Source organism: Sinocyclocheilus grahami, unplaced genomic scaffold (assembly GCF_001515645.1).
Source record: "Sinocyclocheilus grahami isolate Dianchi unplaced genomic scaffold, SAMN03320097.WGS_v1.1 scaffold346.1, whole genome shotgun sequence".
NCBI classification, from domain to species: domain Eukaryota; kingdom Metazoa; phylum Chordata; class Actinopteri; order Cypriniformes; family Cyprinidae; genus Sinocyclocheilus; species Sinocyclocheilus grahami.
In genome coordinates, this window is record NW_015505525.1 from 1,684,951 (window position 1) to 1,699,076 (window position 14,126).

The 14,126-nt window shown below is 36.4% G+C and overlaps 2 protein-coding genes across 2 annotated transcripts in view; one reads left to right on the top strand and one right to left on the bottom strand.

The window, feature by feature from the left end:
- Nucleotides 1-2,262: 2,262 nt before the first annotated feature.
- On the bottom strand, nucleotides 2,263-5,373 carry uchl1 (ubiquitin carboxyl-terminal esterase L1 (ubiquitin thiolesterase)). Its single transcript, XM_016229035.1, has 9 exons — nucleotides 5,241-5,373; nucleotides 5,116-5,127; nucleotides 4,648-4,776; nucleotides 4,224-4,359; nucleotides 3,528-3,613; nucleotides 3,212-3,259; nucleotides 3,052-3,121; nucleotides 2,877-2,935; nucleotides 2,263-2,712 (listed from the first exon to the last, which is right to left on the bottom strand). The coding sequence occupies exons 1-9, from the start codon at nucleotides 5,271-5,273 to the stop codon at nucleotides 2,629-2,631; spliced, it is 657 nt and encodes a 218-aa protein (XP_016084521.1). The 5' UTR covers nucleotides 5,274-5,373; the 3' UTR covers nucleotides 2,263-2,628.
- A 2,785-nt stretch (nucleotides 5,374-8,158) lies between these two features.
- The window catches only part of anxa5b (annexin A5b), a 9,723-nt gene continuing 3,755 nt past the window's right edge, over nucleotides 8,159-14,126 (top strand). The window contains exons 1-11 of the mRNA XM_016229037.1: nucleotides 8,159-8,269; nucleotides 8,410-8,446; nucleotides 10,884-10,968; nucleotides 11,334-11,428; nucleotides 11,544-11,657; nucleotides 11,823-11,913; nucleotides 12,011-12,090; nucleotides 12,294-12,344; nucleotides 12,593-12,686; nucleotides 12,773-12,868; nucleotides 13,151-13,209. Of these exons, the coding sequence (XP_016084523.1) occupies nucleotides 8,444-8,446; nucleotides 10,884-10,968; nucleotides 11,334-11,428; nucleotides 11,544-11,657; nucleotides 11,823-11,913; nucleotides 12,011-12,090; nucleotides 12,294-12,344; nucleotides 12,593-12,686; nucleotides 12,773-12,868; nucleotides 13,151-13,209 (768 nt within the window). The 5' untranslated portion in view covers nucleotides 8,159-8,269; nucleotides 8,410-8,443. The remainder of the gene's footprint in view (nucleotides 8,270-8,409; nucleotides 8,447-10,883; nucleotides 10,969-11,333; nucleotides 11,429-11,543; nucleotides 11,658-11,822; nucleotides 11,914-12,010; nucleotides 12,091-12,293; nucleotides 12,345-12,592; nucleotides 12,687-12,772; nucleotides 12,869-13,150; nucleotides 13,210-14,126) is intronic.

Genomic DNA, 14,126 nt, shown 5'->3' on the forward strand with positions numbered 1-14,126 from the left:
AAAAAAGAAGCCAAGAACGCACATATATGTGTGTGTACACACATATATAAACAGGAGGAAACAAAAAAAACTGATCAATCAGCCTGATGGAAAAATCTCCTTTTTCTCCACGAAGGCACGACCAGCTACAAAATAGGCAATTTTCCCTGCTTTCCATGCCTCATCTACTAGTGGCCACAACTTCAACCTGCTTTCTCTGTCGGCCTTACAGAGATCCTCTCTGAAACGCAAACCATTTCCCCGTAGAAATGCGGAATTTTTTGCTGCCGCCCATAACGCTGCTCTGAGTGTACTCTGAGATCCCTGCACTTTGGCGTTAAGACCTGGGACAGTCTTGCACACTTCCTGTCACGTGCACGCGCTCTCAAGTGGCCAAGATCGCAAGTGTGGGTATTTGGACAGGGTCCCAAGTGTGCAAGTCTGTCCCATGTCTTCAAAATGCCAAAGTGCAGTGCCCTTAATGGATCCTAAATCCACACTATCTCGAATACCGCTCCAGAGCGCTATTCAAGGCTACGTGTATCCCATCATGCATCATGTTCTGGAAATAAATCGTGAGATTTTCCAATGCAAGTTAAAAATTAATATAACAATTAGATATTACAAATAATTTGGTAGAAACACAGTGTTTTTACTTTTATTGGTGCAAAGAGGAGTTGTGGTGATATTTATTTTGTACAACATTTGCAACTGCTTTTTATTATTTAATTAGAAGCACCAAAAATTCAAATTATGTAATGTTATAGGGACTACTGAACAGACATTTAGAAGTTGATTTTAAAATGCAAAGTATTTAAAATTAAAATAAAGCTGTGTAAACCCTCGCATTTTTACAACACTACAAGTGTGTCCCATTAGGTAATGAAAAGGTCGACACACACTTGTGGTCTTCACACCCACTTGAAGACTTTGGCCAAATACAGGAAATACGTCATTGAAGTAATCAAGTGGTCAAGTGCAAACTGCAAAGACTGCAAGTGTGGGTATTTGGACAAAGCCGGCATCTGTCTTCAGGATCACTAGAAAGCAGGCATGTGTGTTTGATTAGGGTCAGAGCTAAACCCTGCAGGACAGTAACCCTCCAGGACCAAAAGTTGCCCAGTCTGCATTAAGCGCTGCCTTATATGGTTGGGAACCCCACCCATAATGTGTACGCTTGAATGCCATTGGCTAGTGTACACTGTCTTGATTCAATGAGGCTTGAGTAGTATTTTCAAGAAAAGTTTCCCCAAAAGCTTTAATGACACAATGTAGAGAGACCAAATTCGAAAGGGAACTAGTTGTAGCATTGTTTTTCAGAGAAACAAATGTTAACATTTTTCCTAAATCTCTGAAAACATATGGTATTTTTATGCAGTCAAAAAAAAAGAAAAAAAATTATTCACATACAGCACCTTTTGAAGCAAATTAATGCATGTATGTACATGTTGTGAATTAGAAAATTAAAAGTCCGAAAGTTTGTGTAAATACAAATAATTAGTTATTAGTGAATGACATCCATTGGCCATTTATATAGACGTTTTGGTATAATTTGATTCATGTAAACTCTTCGTTTATTGTGATTTTTGTTACATGTAATTTTTTATTTTTTGACATATTAGGCATACACATAAGAGTGAATGACTTCTGGAGGGGATGTAAATTCGTAGTAGTGAGTGGAAGTAGGCGGGTACTGAGCCTGTGGCTGTTCTCAGTTATTAGTGAATGACATCCATTGGCCATTTATATAGACGTTTTGGTATAATTTGATTCATGTAAACTCTTCGTTTATTGTGATTTTTGTTACATGTAATTTTTTATTTTTTGACATATTAGGCATACACATAAGAGTGAACTTGTGCATATTTTAAAGCATTAGCAAATTGTTCAAAACTATTGCCCTACTCAGTGTTCAAAACATGGTTACGGCCATGGTTAAACATTATAATGAATTAATTCTACAACTACAGCATGTTATATTAATCAATTCAATAATCAATTCAATCTTACCTGTCAAGTAAGAAAAACCATCTCTGGGTACCTTTTAAATCCTTTCAAATCTCAGAGTTCTTGCAATCAATGAAAAGCCAGGCCAAGATCGCCTTCGGTAAGCTAGAGTCACAGCTCTCATGGATGAGGTGGCACGCATGGGTGAATTAAGTCTAAATAAACTGTATTCAGCAACCACCTAGTGTAATGTCTAAATGAGAAGTTAAACTGTCAGTCAGTGATGTCATAGTTCCAGCATTGTTACGTCAAAAACAATACTGCACAAAAAGCAAATTACCCTTCTCGGTTTTGTTTATTTTCAACATACGCCTCCAAGCTTATGAATTCACATTAAATTTCTGCTAATTGTTGCCCCCATCAAAAAAGTGCCCAAAAATATTAGAACTAGAACTAAATAAGGTACATCAACAAAAGCTAAAAATAAATACTGATGTTTACAAAGAGCATAGTAGTTGTAGATTGATAAGGAGACAAAATAAAATAAATTAGACATTACAGTAATTCACAGTCAGACAGGCAGGCAGTTTGTGTAGCAAGTATCAAGGGATGGTATAGGTTTGGATTCTGTGCTCTGTATAGTAAGTGCATGAAGGGTTTTCCGAAACTGCTCATGGTTCAAGCTAAGTTGTCTGGCTCCTCTCAGGCTTTGGAGAGAGCCACAGCAGAGAAACGCACCTCCCCTTTCTCTCGCTCCATAAACTCACGGCACACCCTTGCCGCATCCTACAGAGAGATGAGGTCAGTTATTCAGTCATGGGAAGATGACTCATTGCTTTAAGATGCTCTAAATCTACTGTTCTGACTATAATGACAGTTTACAAGAGAACATGCTACAGTTGCCATTAACTACAAACACCCATATCTACTGTAGGAAAATGTGTGCTTACCATGACAAAGCTTTCTGGTTTTGTAGGTCCATGATTCACAGGTCCATCCATTCTGCCATCTGAGACAACAAAACACTCACTTTTTATTATAATAGACATTTAAGGAGTTTATATTTAAATGCAAGTCATTGGCACAGAAACAGACACTACACCCCAATTTATGTCATCCACTTACCCAGCTCATAAAGCTGACCATTTGCATTGACAAATGTAATGAAATGGAAGTTGACTTTGTCTGCCTCTGGCTGTTAGAATAAGAGATGGAGGAAAAAAAAAAAAACGAATTAACTTCGTCATTACTTCTAGTGTTTGTGTGTATGACATTATTGTCTTACCCGACACTGTCCTTCATCAGCAACTGCATCATGAGTTTCCTGGATGGTCTGAAAAAAATGGTAACTTAATTTTAAAAGCATTCAAAAGTTTGAATGCATTTATTTTAAACAACAAAAAATAAACATGGAAAATAAAAACAGAACAACAGTACCACCTATTGGTACCCTCTCTCTGTTGAATACTGCACAAAAAAAATTAAGTAGGCCTTTGAGTCACATGAACTTTGTAATATTTCTGAAGTTAATCTTTGTTTTTGGCAAAGATTATGTGGCAAATCACATGTTTAGTGTGGCTTTTAATGAACATATACAATACCTTATTTTGTTCAAGTTCTTTGGCTCTTTCTGCAGCAGACATCCCTGAGGTGGCTTCGAGAAACTTCTTCAGTGCAGAGTCACTGTCTATAGACAGGAGGCAAAAAAATACAACTAAGTGTTCGAATCATGAATCTGCCTCTCTCACCAATCTAAACTTATCCACCTTATTTTTCTCATAAGAGCGAGCACGACAATTACAAAGTTTAGTGTGTATGGCTTCCGGCACCATTTGCTTCCTGCTTTTTTTAGCTGTACAAAACAGCTAAATATATGATATTGCAAACTGGTGTCTCTTACCATATTATTTTAATGCATTAGCTTAATTATGAACACACTGTTTTGTAGTGCAAACAGTTTTACTGTTTACTGCACTTTATTCTTCTCATTATTTCCCAACAGTGGCAAAATCTCACATTTATAGAAAACAGCTTACTTCCGTATTGAAAAATAAGGTGCATTGTCAATTTGTAACTCTGTATTTCAACTGTAGTGATGCATATGTAAATTGTTGCAGTCTGGATTAAAATGGCTAAGGAGTCTAAATGTTTTTGAATTGATTTAGCAAGTCAAATTATGCAAAGATAAATTTAATTAATATCCATTCTTTTTTAAATTGACAAAGCCATCAGCTCTACTCAGCATCAGTAAACATCTTGTGTATGAGTGAAAGTTTATGGCACATGTTTTCACTGACCAAAATCAATACTGTCCTGGTTGTTGGCCACGGCATGTACCAAGCCCACAGTTCCACAAGAGTTGACCACAGTTTGTTTCAGGAAATATACACTTTTAGAGTCGTCAACAGACTGTTTGGAACGAAAGTCCTCATGCTAAAACAAAGAAGAAAGATGTGGGTTAAAGTTATACAATTAATATGGTGCATTATGCGAGTAAGAAAGCTATTGTAGAGATGCTCTAAATTCCAAATATTAATAATTACCAAAAGCCAACAATGGCTAATAAGAAATTTAAATTTGAATTTCTTAGCCATAATAAACTACACTTAGCGCATCTATAAGTTTTTCACGTATCGATTCCTCACGTGAGAGAGAGGACCACGCCCGCGTTTACTGTAATGCTTTGCGTGCGTCTGCGTGCGTGCGTACGTCTGTACGTACCTGTTGCGTTAAAGGGAAGAGCAGCATCATGGCACAGCAGGGTGAGGGCACCCCTGACAAAGACTCATCTTCCAGACCCAAAACATCCACAAAACGCCAACTCGAGCCCACACCCAACTTACTTAACACCTACACAGAAAAGGGGTTTACGAAAATCACATTATTCGAGACCCGATATCTATTCAAATGAAACAAAATCAATGTCTGATAGGCTATAGCCTACTCCCAGATTGAAATGACCTTCGGCTATATTATAAACGGCTAATATATTAATTGTGGTATTATGCAAAATTACAAATTGTTGCGTTTAGCATGCATATAAAAATGCTGCGTGTTATTGTGCATAGCAGGTGATGCTGTGTGTAAGCCCACGCCCTTTCATTTCAGATTGGGGTCAGTCCCAGACGCCACAGACCTGTCCAGCAGACAGTCTCACCATCACCTCATCTTATGACTCAGCGAACGTACCTTATTCAGCATCTGAAACCAATACAAGAGCACAAATATGTCGGTCATGATCAGTCAAGAGAAAGCGAAATCATGTACAACACACAAATCAGCTAGCGAGGCTAAATCACGATAAAGCGTTAAACCTCGGGGTTTATTTCCATAGGTTTCCACTCCATGATTGCAGACGGTCTTGAGTGTCACTCCTCAGAGTTCAGAAAGGCGCCGCCCGAGAAAACACAAACCAGACTGAAGGAGCACGAGGATCATATATGCGACCGGTCGTATTCCATTTACGCAGAACGGAGGGGTGTCCGCCCAGATACACGAGCTATTTATGAACTACTGACACACACATTCACCCTGCTAGTGACATTTTTCTGTATATTTAGTGTGTCGGAAAAAGTCCACGTAAAACGGAAGAGAGAGAAATGGGGAAAGTTGGTTTCTCCTGCAAAGATTCTCCAGCAATAGACCGGTCCGCCATCGACCGATTCTGGAAGCTACCAGAGTTCTCCAGCTCAGATGAATCATTTGATTAAAATAAAAAAAATCTGTGACATTTTACATTAGATTGTATGGACAACGTATGAATTAAGAGCACTTAATGACTCTAAGCTACATAAAGAATTTAAGGACAAAATTAAACTTGACCCAACTCACATAACACTTTACTTTGACCTGAGTGGTTCTGTTGAAATAACAGCTGATGACTTGCACTTTTTAATATCTTTTAAATAAGTCCAATTTAAGTGGATTTACTGTCACTCCCGTTTCTGTGTTTGTGAAACCAGTTTACACACTCAAATGCATATTGATTACCATAATTTGATTATTAGATACATTTTTGAAGAATATATCCTGCTGACTCTTTATCATGAAAGAGAATGAGGATTGAATGACTAACAAATGACCAAAAAAAAAAAAAACATTCTGAAACAACTGATTCACCGTCATTATTCACTGAAAATCTCGACATCTGGCTAGAAAGGTTGGAATGATTCTGAGGGCACACAACAATTTTTCAATTGTATTTTTAAAATGTACAGGGCTATTACAGTTAGGAACTATTTACAGTACTGGAACAGCACTATACAATATGAATAATTTATTTACAAATCAGATCTCTTGGGTTCAATTCACTGACCCACTGATCCATTATTAATAATTAGGAAACAGTTAGCCTAACTAAAAAATGAAAATTTGCTGGGAAAATTACTCACCCTTAGGCCATTTAAGATGTAGATGTTTGTTTCAGATGATTGAGAAAAGATTTGCAGAAATTTAGCATTACAAACCTGCTCACCACTGCATAACCTGCAGTTGAATGGGTGCAGTCAGAATGAGAGTTCAAACATCACAACATCAAACATGTGATAAAAACATCACAATAGCTCACAAGTATACGTGACAGTCCATCAATTAACATCATTTGGAATGGAAAGCTGTGCATTTGTAAGATATAAATCCATCATTAAGGTGTTTTAGCTTTAAACCGTCTCTTCTAGCCAAAATACCAGTCCATAATCTATAATAACGCTTCCTCCAGTGAAAAAAAAAAAACTATCCCGTTGTCAAAATCTACTGACACATTTGTTTAAAACTGTTGGGACTGTTTTTACTTGTTCTTTTCATATTTCTCTCCTGACTCCTGAAAGTAATATTAATAATAATTTGTTACATTTATATGGTACTTCTCTGAGTACTCAAAGCACTTTACATGGAAGGGGGAAATCTCCTCAACCACCACCACTGTGCAGCATCCACCTGGATGATGCAACGGCAGCCATATTGCACCAGAACGCCCATGGTGGAGAGGAGAAGGAGTGAAGAAGCCAATCAGTATATGGGGAAGATTGGGAGACCATGATGATGGACAGAGGCCAATGGGCGAATTTGACCAGGATGCCAGGGTTACACCCCTACTAGTTTTACCAGGAGGTCTTCCATCCAGGTACTGAACCCTGCTTAGCTTCAGTGGGCAACCAGTCTATGGGCTATAGGGTGATATGACAGCCAAATAATATTATGGACATACATGGACTCATCTTTTATCCAGAAGCAATGGTTTGAAGTTAAAACATCTTAATGATGAATTTGTTTATTATAAGCACACAGCTTTTTGATTCACTATGTTAATTGATGGACTGGAGTCATGTGGGTTACTTGTGGATTATTGTAATGATTTATCAACAGTTTGAACTCTCATTTTGATGGCACCCATTCACTGCAGAGGATCCACTGATGAGCAAGCAATGTGGTGATAAATTTCTCCAGATCACATCTCACAACTCACACCTAGGATGGTCTGAGCTTAAGTAAATTTTCATCAAGTGTTCATATTTGGGTGAAAACTTTAACAGTTTAATCACATAAAGCTATATTGGATTCATAAGACTTGAAATGTAGGCTACTGCATAGATCAGATCAAGCAATAGTGTCAAGCAATAAAGGTTCCAGGTGAATAAACAGTACATGTGCACACTGTACTGAAATTATAGACAATTTCACCTAAAATGTTGTGGTCGTAAAGACAAGAGTATGGCTTTTTATATATTCACCAGCTACCTATGGGAAACTGTATTCTTAATTTCATGCTAAGTCTTAGAACATAATGCAGTTCAATTGTGTTTGGGCTTGAAATTTGGTCGGCAAGTCTTGCATACATTCATGTACAAATGATCAATGGTAGCCTATACTTCCAAAAAAGATTTGTATAATGTGACACCCATCTTTGTGTTTGATTAGACTTAACATGTTGCTTGGCAAATAGTGTTTCTCCGTTTGTTTTATTAAACAGTGAGAGCACCTGCTGGAACAACCTGCATTGCACAAACCAGTCTCCGGATGGCAAAAGTTTACAATTTTGTGTAATAAATGCTTACATTCTGCAAAAAAAAAAAAAAGGTTCTCTGTATTCTTCTAAAATGCCTGGTCCTCAGATGTGATTCATTGCTTTCGTATGCACAGATTTGTTGAAATATAAGAAGAAAGCAGAAACACCACTACCCATAAGTCACAGCGACTGGTTTATTTGCCAGGGTAGCCTACTGTTGAGGGTGTGGCTCAACACATAGTCAAATGTAATCGCACTAGCGTATTTCATTCCTCTTTCCTCTTTCCTCTTTCGGTCTGTACTGCTGTCCTCTGCTCCTAAATTGAAACTCTTCTCTCGGTAAGTAAATAAAAACGGCACTTAAACACTAATCCTTAAACTTTTCGTACTTCTATTTCTATATCTATCATTTTATTCTCACATGCTTTATATTCACATTAATGTTTATTACGCCACTGTTATTTTTTCAATTTTTTTAGCTTCAAGCTTTGAAGTATTACGTGCATTCCAAAGATGGTAAGTTATTTGTTTATTGCTGTAATAAACGTCTATCATCATTTTAGCATGTATTAAGTTTTACCACGCCTTTATTTTTGCCGATATTTAATCTTCTATAGAGAATAATAGTATATGTTACATTTCCGACAGTTATGTGTCGACGCCCATAATAGCTGCGTAGGAAAAAACATTGCTTAAAGGGGCACAGAGCCATATAATCCGTTTCTCGTTTCGCTGTCAAACACTTCCTACAGAATAAAACTATGCTTCTTTATTAGCCAACAATATAAGCGGCACATGTTTCTGGAAACGATGGTAGCCTACTGTTTATAGCTATAACTATGTTTTATGGACTACAACTATATCAGAGAGAGTTTAAGTTTTCACAAACCAGCAGAAATGTTTAGAAAGAAACAAAATAGTTGTTTCTAAATGAGAGCAACGATGACTCATTCGCGTGGGCTAAACGACCCAAAGGGCGTTCCTGTCTGTCTCCATCTCAGTTTCTCCACTCTTGTACCCTCTCTCCTCCTAATTCCTCTACTTTACCCCTGTTCCGCTGAGTTAAAGTAAACTGATGGATCATTTCCGCTAACGTGGTGGATAATAATAATGTTTCATGAAGGACAAAGTCAGTAATGTTATGTTTTGATACTATTATACTACTATCAGCGTAAAACAGGCCTGTTTGAAATCACAGCTGCAGTTGCATTGTAAAATAAGTTAAAAGTTAAGTTATTTATGGTAAAATAAATACCTGGAAGACTGGAAAACACCCAGACACTTGTTGCTGTAGGTAAATTTAATATTGCTTTCATTTCCATATATTTGGATAAGTCAAATATGTTTGTTCACTCTATTGTATGGAAAGAGAGTAACATGACTCCAGCTGGCAGCTCACTGAGCCTTGAGTACTAGGACAAAAAAAAAAGTATATGTTTATGGAAGTAATTAGAATAATCTGCACCGTATGTTAAGATGTATCCAGCTTGTGGTGCAATGCCTTGCTTCTGTTTTGTCAAATATTTAATATAAATTAGCATTCGCTTCAGCTTCATTTAATGAATTGTCACCACGGCCAGTTTTGCAATCTGATCTGAAGCATATTTTGCTTATTTTGTGTAACATTAAAGATTAAATGATTTAAATAAATCAGTGTGTATGTTGCCATTATGCAAAAGCAGGAATCTGTTCTATTTGGAGCTAGATTTTGAATGGATGGCTGCAGATTCTTAGATATCCACAGAAAGCATTCAGGCTTGACTTATTCAACACATTCCTGTGGCTGAGATAATTACTTAGGCTTGAGACGAACAATACATTTCCTATCCCAAACAACAGAATGTTATTTAGTTTATCTAATAAAAAGCTGAGTAGTAATTGACAAGTAACAGCTGTATGGCACACAGCAGCTGATTTAGACTAGTTTGCAAACAATAGACAAGTTCACTTTGCTTATTGGACAATTTCTGGAGGCTTAACAGCTTCTGACATTTGACCTTATATAATAGCCTTGGCACATATGCCAAACTCAGAATCGCATTATAGCATACTACCCTTACTACTCCTGCCACAGAAAGATATGATAAAATAGTAAGAGTAATGCACTAATATTTCCGAATTCAGAAATATTGTATATGACTATGTCCAAAATCACATAGCTCTTTTGACTAAGTAATTACTTTGAAACTGCGCTCTAGTTCTATATAGTATGAATTTAATCCCAATGTAGCCTACTACATTATTTATGTTGTCATTGTCATGTGACCTACCAGCATCAGTTTTTTAATGAGGCCTTGCTGAGAGCTTTTGTCAAGTGGGAATTAACTGGTATAAGAACAAACCAGTGTGCCTGTGCCTTTTCCTGTGACTCCTTTGATCAGCAAACAGACACCAACAGAGTGTTTCTGCATTGAAGTTTATGAAATTGTATGAAAAATGTTAAAAAGTATGTGAGTTTCCCAAAAGATCAGCATGATCTTTTACTCTGTTCTCACAAGATTTTCAGTTACATCAGTTGGTAATTAAAGACCTTTTGTGGTGTCTTGCATAACTTTCTGAATTTGAGGGGATAGTAGTATCTCTTTTAAGTCACAAATATGATGCAGATAATAAGTAAATATGAACAATATTTGGAAAACAAAGTTTAATTGAATTTATATGTGGTATTGTATGAATTGTATGGTATGTCCACATCCAGTATTCTGGTATCATCCCCCGCCTCCCCAAAACACATATGCCACAGAAGATTTGTGCTAGTTGCTCAAAGTTTCCATGTGGAAAACTGCCGCATGTAGAAGTTAAATGCACATCTTCTTAAAGAGTCAGAGCACTGGCTGCAGAGGAAATGTGGGTGTGGTTGTGACTCATAGATGCATTACTTAAGTTCCTAAAGTTAAATATATACAAACCATAAAAAGAGAACATGAAACTAACACTTGATATTTGTAATTAGGCTGGTAGAGGCACAGTGAAGCCCCACAGTGGATTCAATGCTAATAATGATGCTGAAGTTCTCTACAAGGCCATGAAAGGATTCGGTGAGTTTGACAAACATATTAAATGTTCATTTTGACACATTCATTATCAGTAGACCTTCAAATGCATGTCTATGATTCAGCACCGTATTATATCGATAGAACCAGTATAACTGCAAATTATAATCTATAATGCTGTAAAATATCAGAGATCTTACACATTTAGTGTGACTTATTTATTATTATTTGGAGTATCAATGTTGCATATAGGTTCATTTGTATTTAGACGATAATTAGTGGGTTTTGCTTGTTTAAATAATTTAGTTAATTCTTATACATGAATAACCCAAAGATTGCATTTGGGTGTAGGAGATGGATATCGGTCTACTCATCATCAACATTAATTGATTTTTTTTTTTTTTACTCAGGCACGGATGAGGATGCCATTCTCCAGCTGTTGACAGCACGCAGTAATGCACAGCGCCAAGAAATCAAAGCTGCATACAAAACCCTGCATGGAAAGGTAATATCATCTGCATGAGTAATGCACTCTTAACACTGTTTAATTTGAATACATGCAGAACATTTCAAAGGTGCATACATTTTTTATTTTTTTCTTCATCTTCATCTCTGTTTAGGATTTAGTGGATGATTTGATGTCAGAGCTGGGTGGGAAGTTTGAGAGTCTGATAGTGACTCTGATGACTCCTCCCATCATGTATGAGGTCACATGTCTGCGGGATGCTATTAAGGTACAATAACTATAGGGCTGTCAATCATTTTTAAGACAAGAAAACTACTACTCACAATTGTTGTTGTTGTTTTTTTATTTTGTAAAAGTACTTGTAGTGAAATACACTTGACATTTTAATAGACAGATCAGTGTATATCTGAACATTTGCATTTTGTTGTCTTAGGGTGCAGGCACAGATGAGAAAGTGCTGGTTGAGATCTTGGCATCTAGGTCACCTAATGAAGTCAACCAGATCAAAAGTTTATACAAGCGAGGTAACTGTGTTTGTGTCGGTTGTGTACTATAAGTCTTTGACTTTGTATTCTCATTCTTAGTTCTTTGCTCTTGATGATGTCTATATATGTATTATAGAGCATAATGATGACCTGGAGGAAGATGTGACTGGTGACACTGGAGGTCATTTCAAGAGGATGCTAGTTGTTTTGCTACAAGTATGTAGTCTATTAACAATAAAAATGAAAATGCAAGATTTAAATCAACAATAATGTGTCTGTGCCTGTGTATGTGAGTAGTTCTTATAAAGTGAGACAGGAAATTTCAATCCACTCTAAATAGACCTAAGACTTAAGTGTGCATGTTTTGTCATTTATAGTATTACTGTTCAATCATTTGATATTATATGATTTCTCTATAGGCCAGCAGACAGCAGGGTATACAAGAGGACCTCATCCAAAGTGATGCCCAGGTAAGTATATGTGCCATCACATCAAGTCCAATGCAACTAAATAAAATACTTGTTTAAACTAAAGTGGCCATGTTGAGTTGGATTCAAAATGTTAATTCTCTGAAAAAAAATTTGGATGTGGAATAAAAAGTCCAGCATCTTTTGACTTTATGTAAAATGAGGTGAAATGCTGCCATCTAGTGCTTGTTGTGTGTAATATCAGTTTGTCAGTCTTTAAAAAGTTGAAAAACTGTTTGTGTTGGGTGTAGGCTCTGTTTGTCGCAGGAGAACAGAAGTATGGAACTGATGAAGGCCAGTTCATCACTATACTGGGAAACCGTAGTAACGCTCACCTTAGGAGAGGTTAGTGTGACACATGCATGTAGTAGGTAATGGAATTTGTATTTTTACTTTTATATATTCATTTGTTTCTGTTAATTTCTCTGCAGTGTTTGAGGAGTATAGAAGGCTCTCAGGGTATGAAATAGAGGAAAGCCTCCAGAGAGAGACATCAGGAACCCTCCAAGAAGTACTGCTGGCTGTGGGTAAGACACACACACACACACATAAACACAAACATACACACCTCTCTCAATCAAATATGGTTAATTCTTCAATCAAGTGCAAAACTGAATTTTCCTTATTTTACTTTTTATAATTTTATTATAGAGGGGAAGTTAAAAAGTATGGGTAGGGACTATGGACAAAATAGAGAAAAAAATTATATTAGGGAGGGAATAATTCTGCATATGCAGCAAACATGTCTTGGGTTTTCTCTATGTGTGTCTGTTTTGTTTCATAACACATTCTTTTCTCTGCCTCATCAGTGAAGTGTGCCCGCAGTGTGCCAGGGTATTTTGCTGATAGCCTTTACGGTGCCATGAAGGTGAATCTATGTTTTAATATTTAATAAATATATATATTTAGTATTTATCTCTTTGATTAGAAGATTTTCTGATCCAAAAAAGAAGGACTGCAAAGAACAAGTATTATTTTGATATCATCAAAATACAATACTTTTTTTTCTTAAGTTTTTCTTATTGTATTTTCCATTTTAATTTTAAAGATTTAGTAATTTTGTTGTGTGTTTTTGTCATTTTTATTATTAATGTTGTTGTTGTTGTTGGTCCAAAATGACTAATTTGATGCAATATCAGTAAAATCCAGTAAATGGCGGTAGGCTAAAGTGCGGTATATAAGAGTTATGCAATTCAGTCAGAATTAGAATGTGCTCAGTAATATCTTCAGGGTCGGATTTCCCTTTTATTGAGACATAGGCAAAAGAAATGTTTCGGTCCCCCTTGCCTATTAATATATAATATTACCACCCCAATATGTCAAATAAAAATTAATCATAATCCATGGAACTTGTTACAGTGTTGTTCTCTATCGCAGAATTCCATTGCTGATTACAAACATCATTTTACTTTAATGCTATTAACAGAGGCTTCAGCCTGTAATATGCAACCTAATGCAGTTATGAGAGGGAGAGAGAGAGAGAGATTAAGCGTGTGTGAATTAGTGCACCGCATAGTATGTAGAGTACTGCATGTTTGTCTTTCAACATTCTTCGGCAGCATGCATCTCTACCATCAGTGAATCTGTAAAAGTGTGCTTTTAATGGGGAATAAAAAGTAATTTCATGGGGCAAACATGGAAATAGTTTGTCTTTTTATCCTATTGTTTATTAGCTATATCTATTTGCTTAGTCAGTGTTTAGGCTATTTGGGTTTTTGGTTATTCTGCATTTTTCCGGATTATAAATCATATTTTTTATCATCTTAAACATGCTGCGATTTTTAT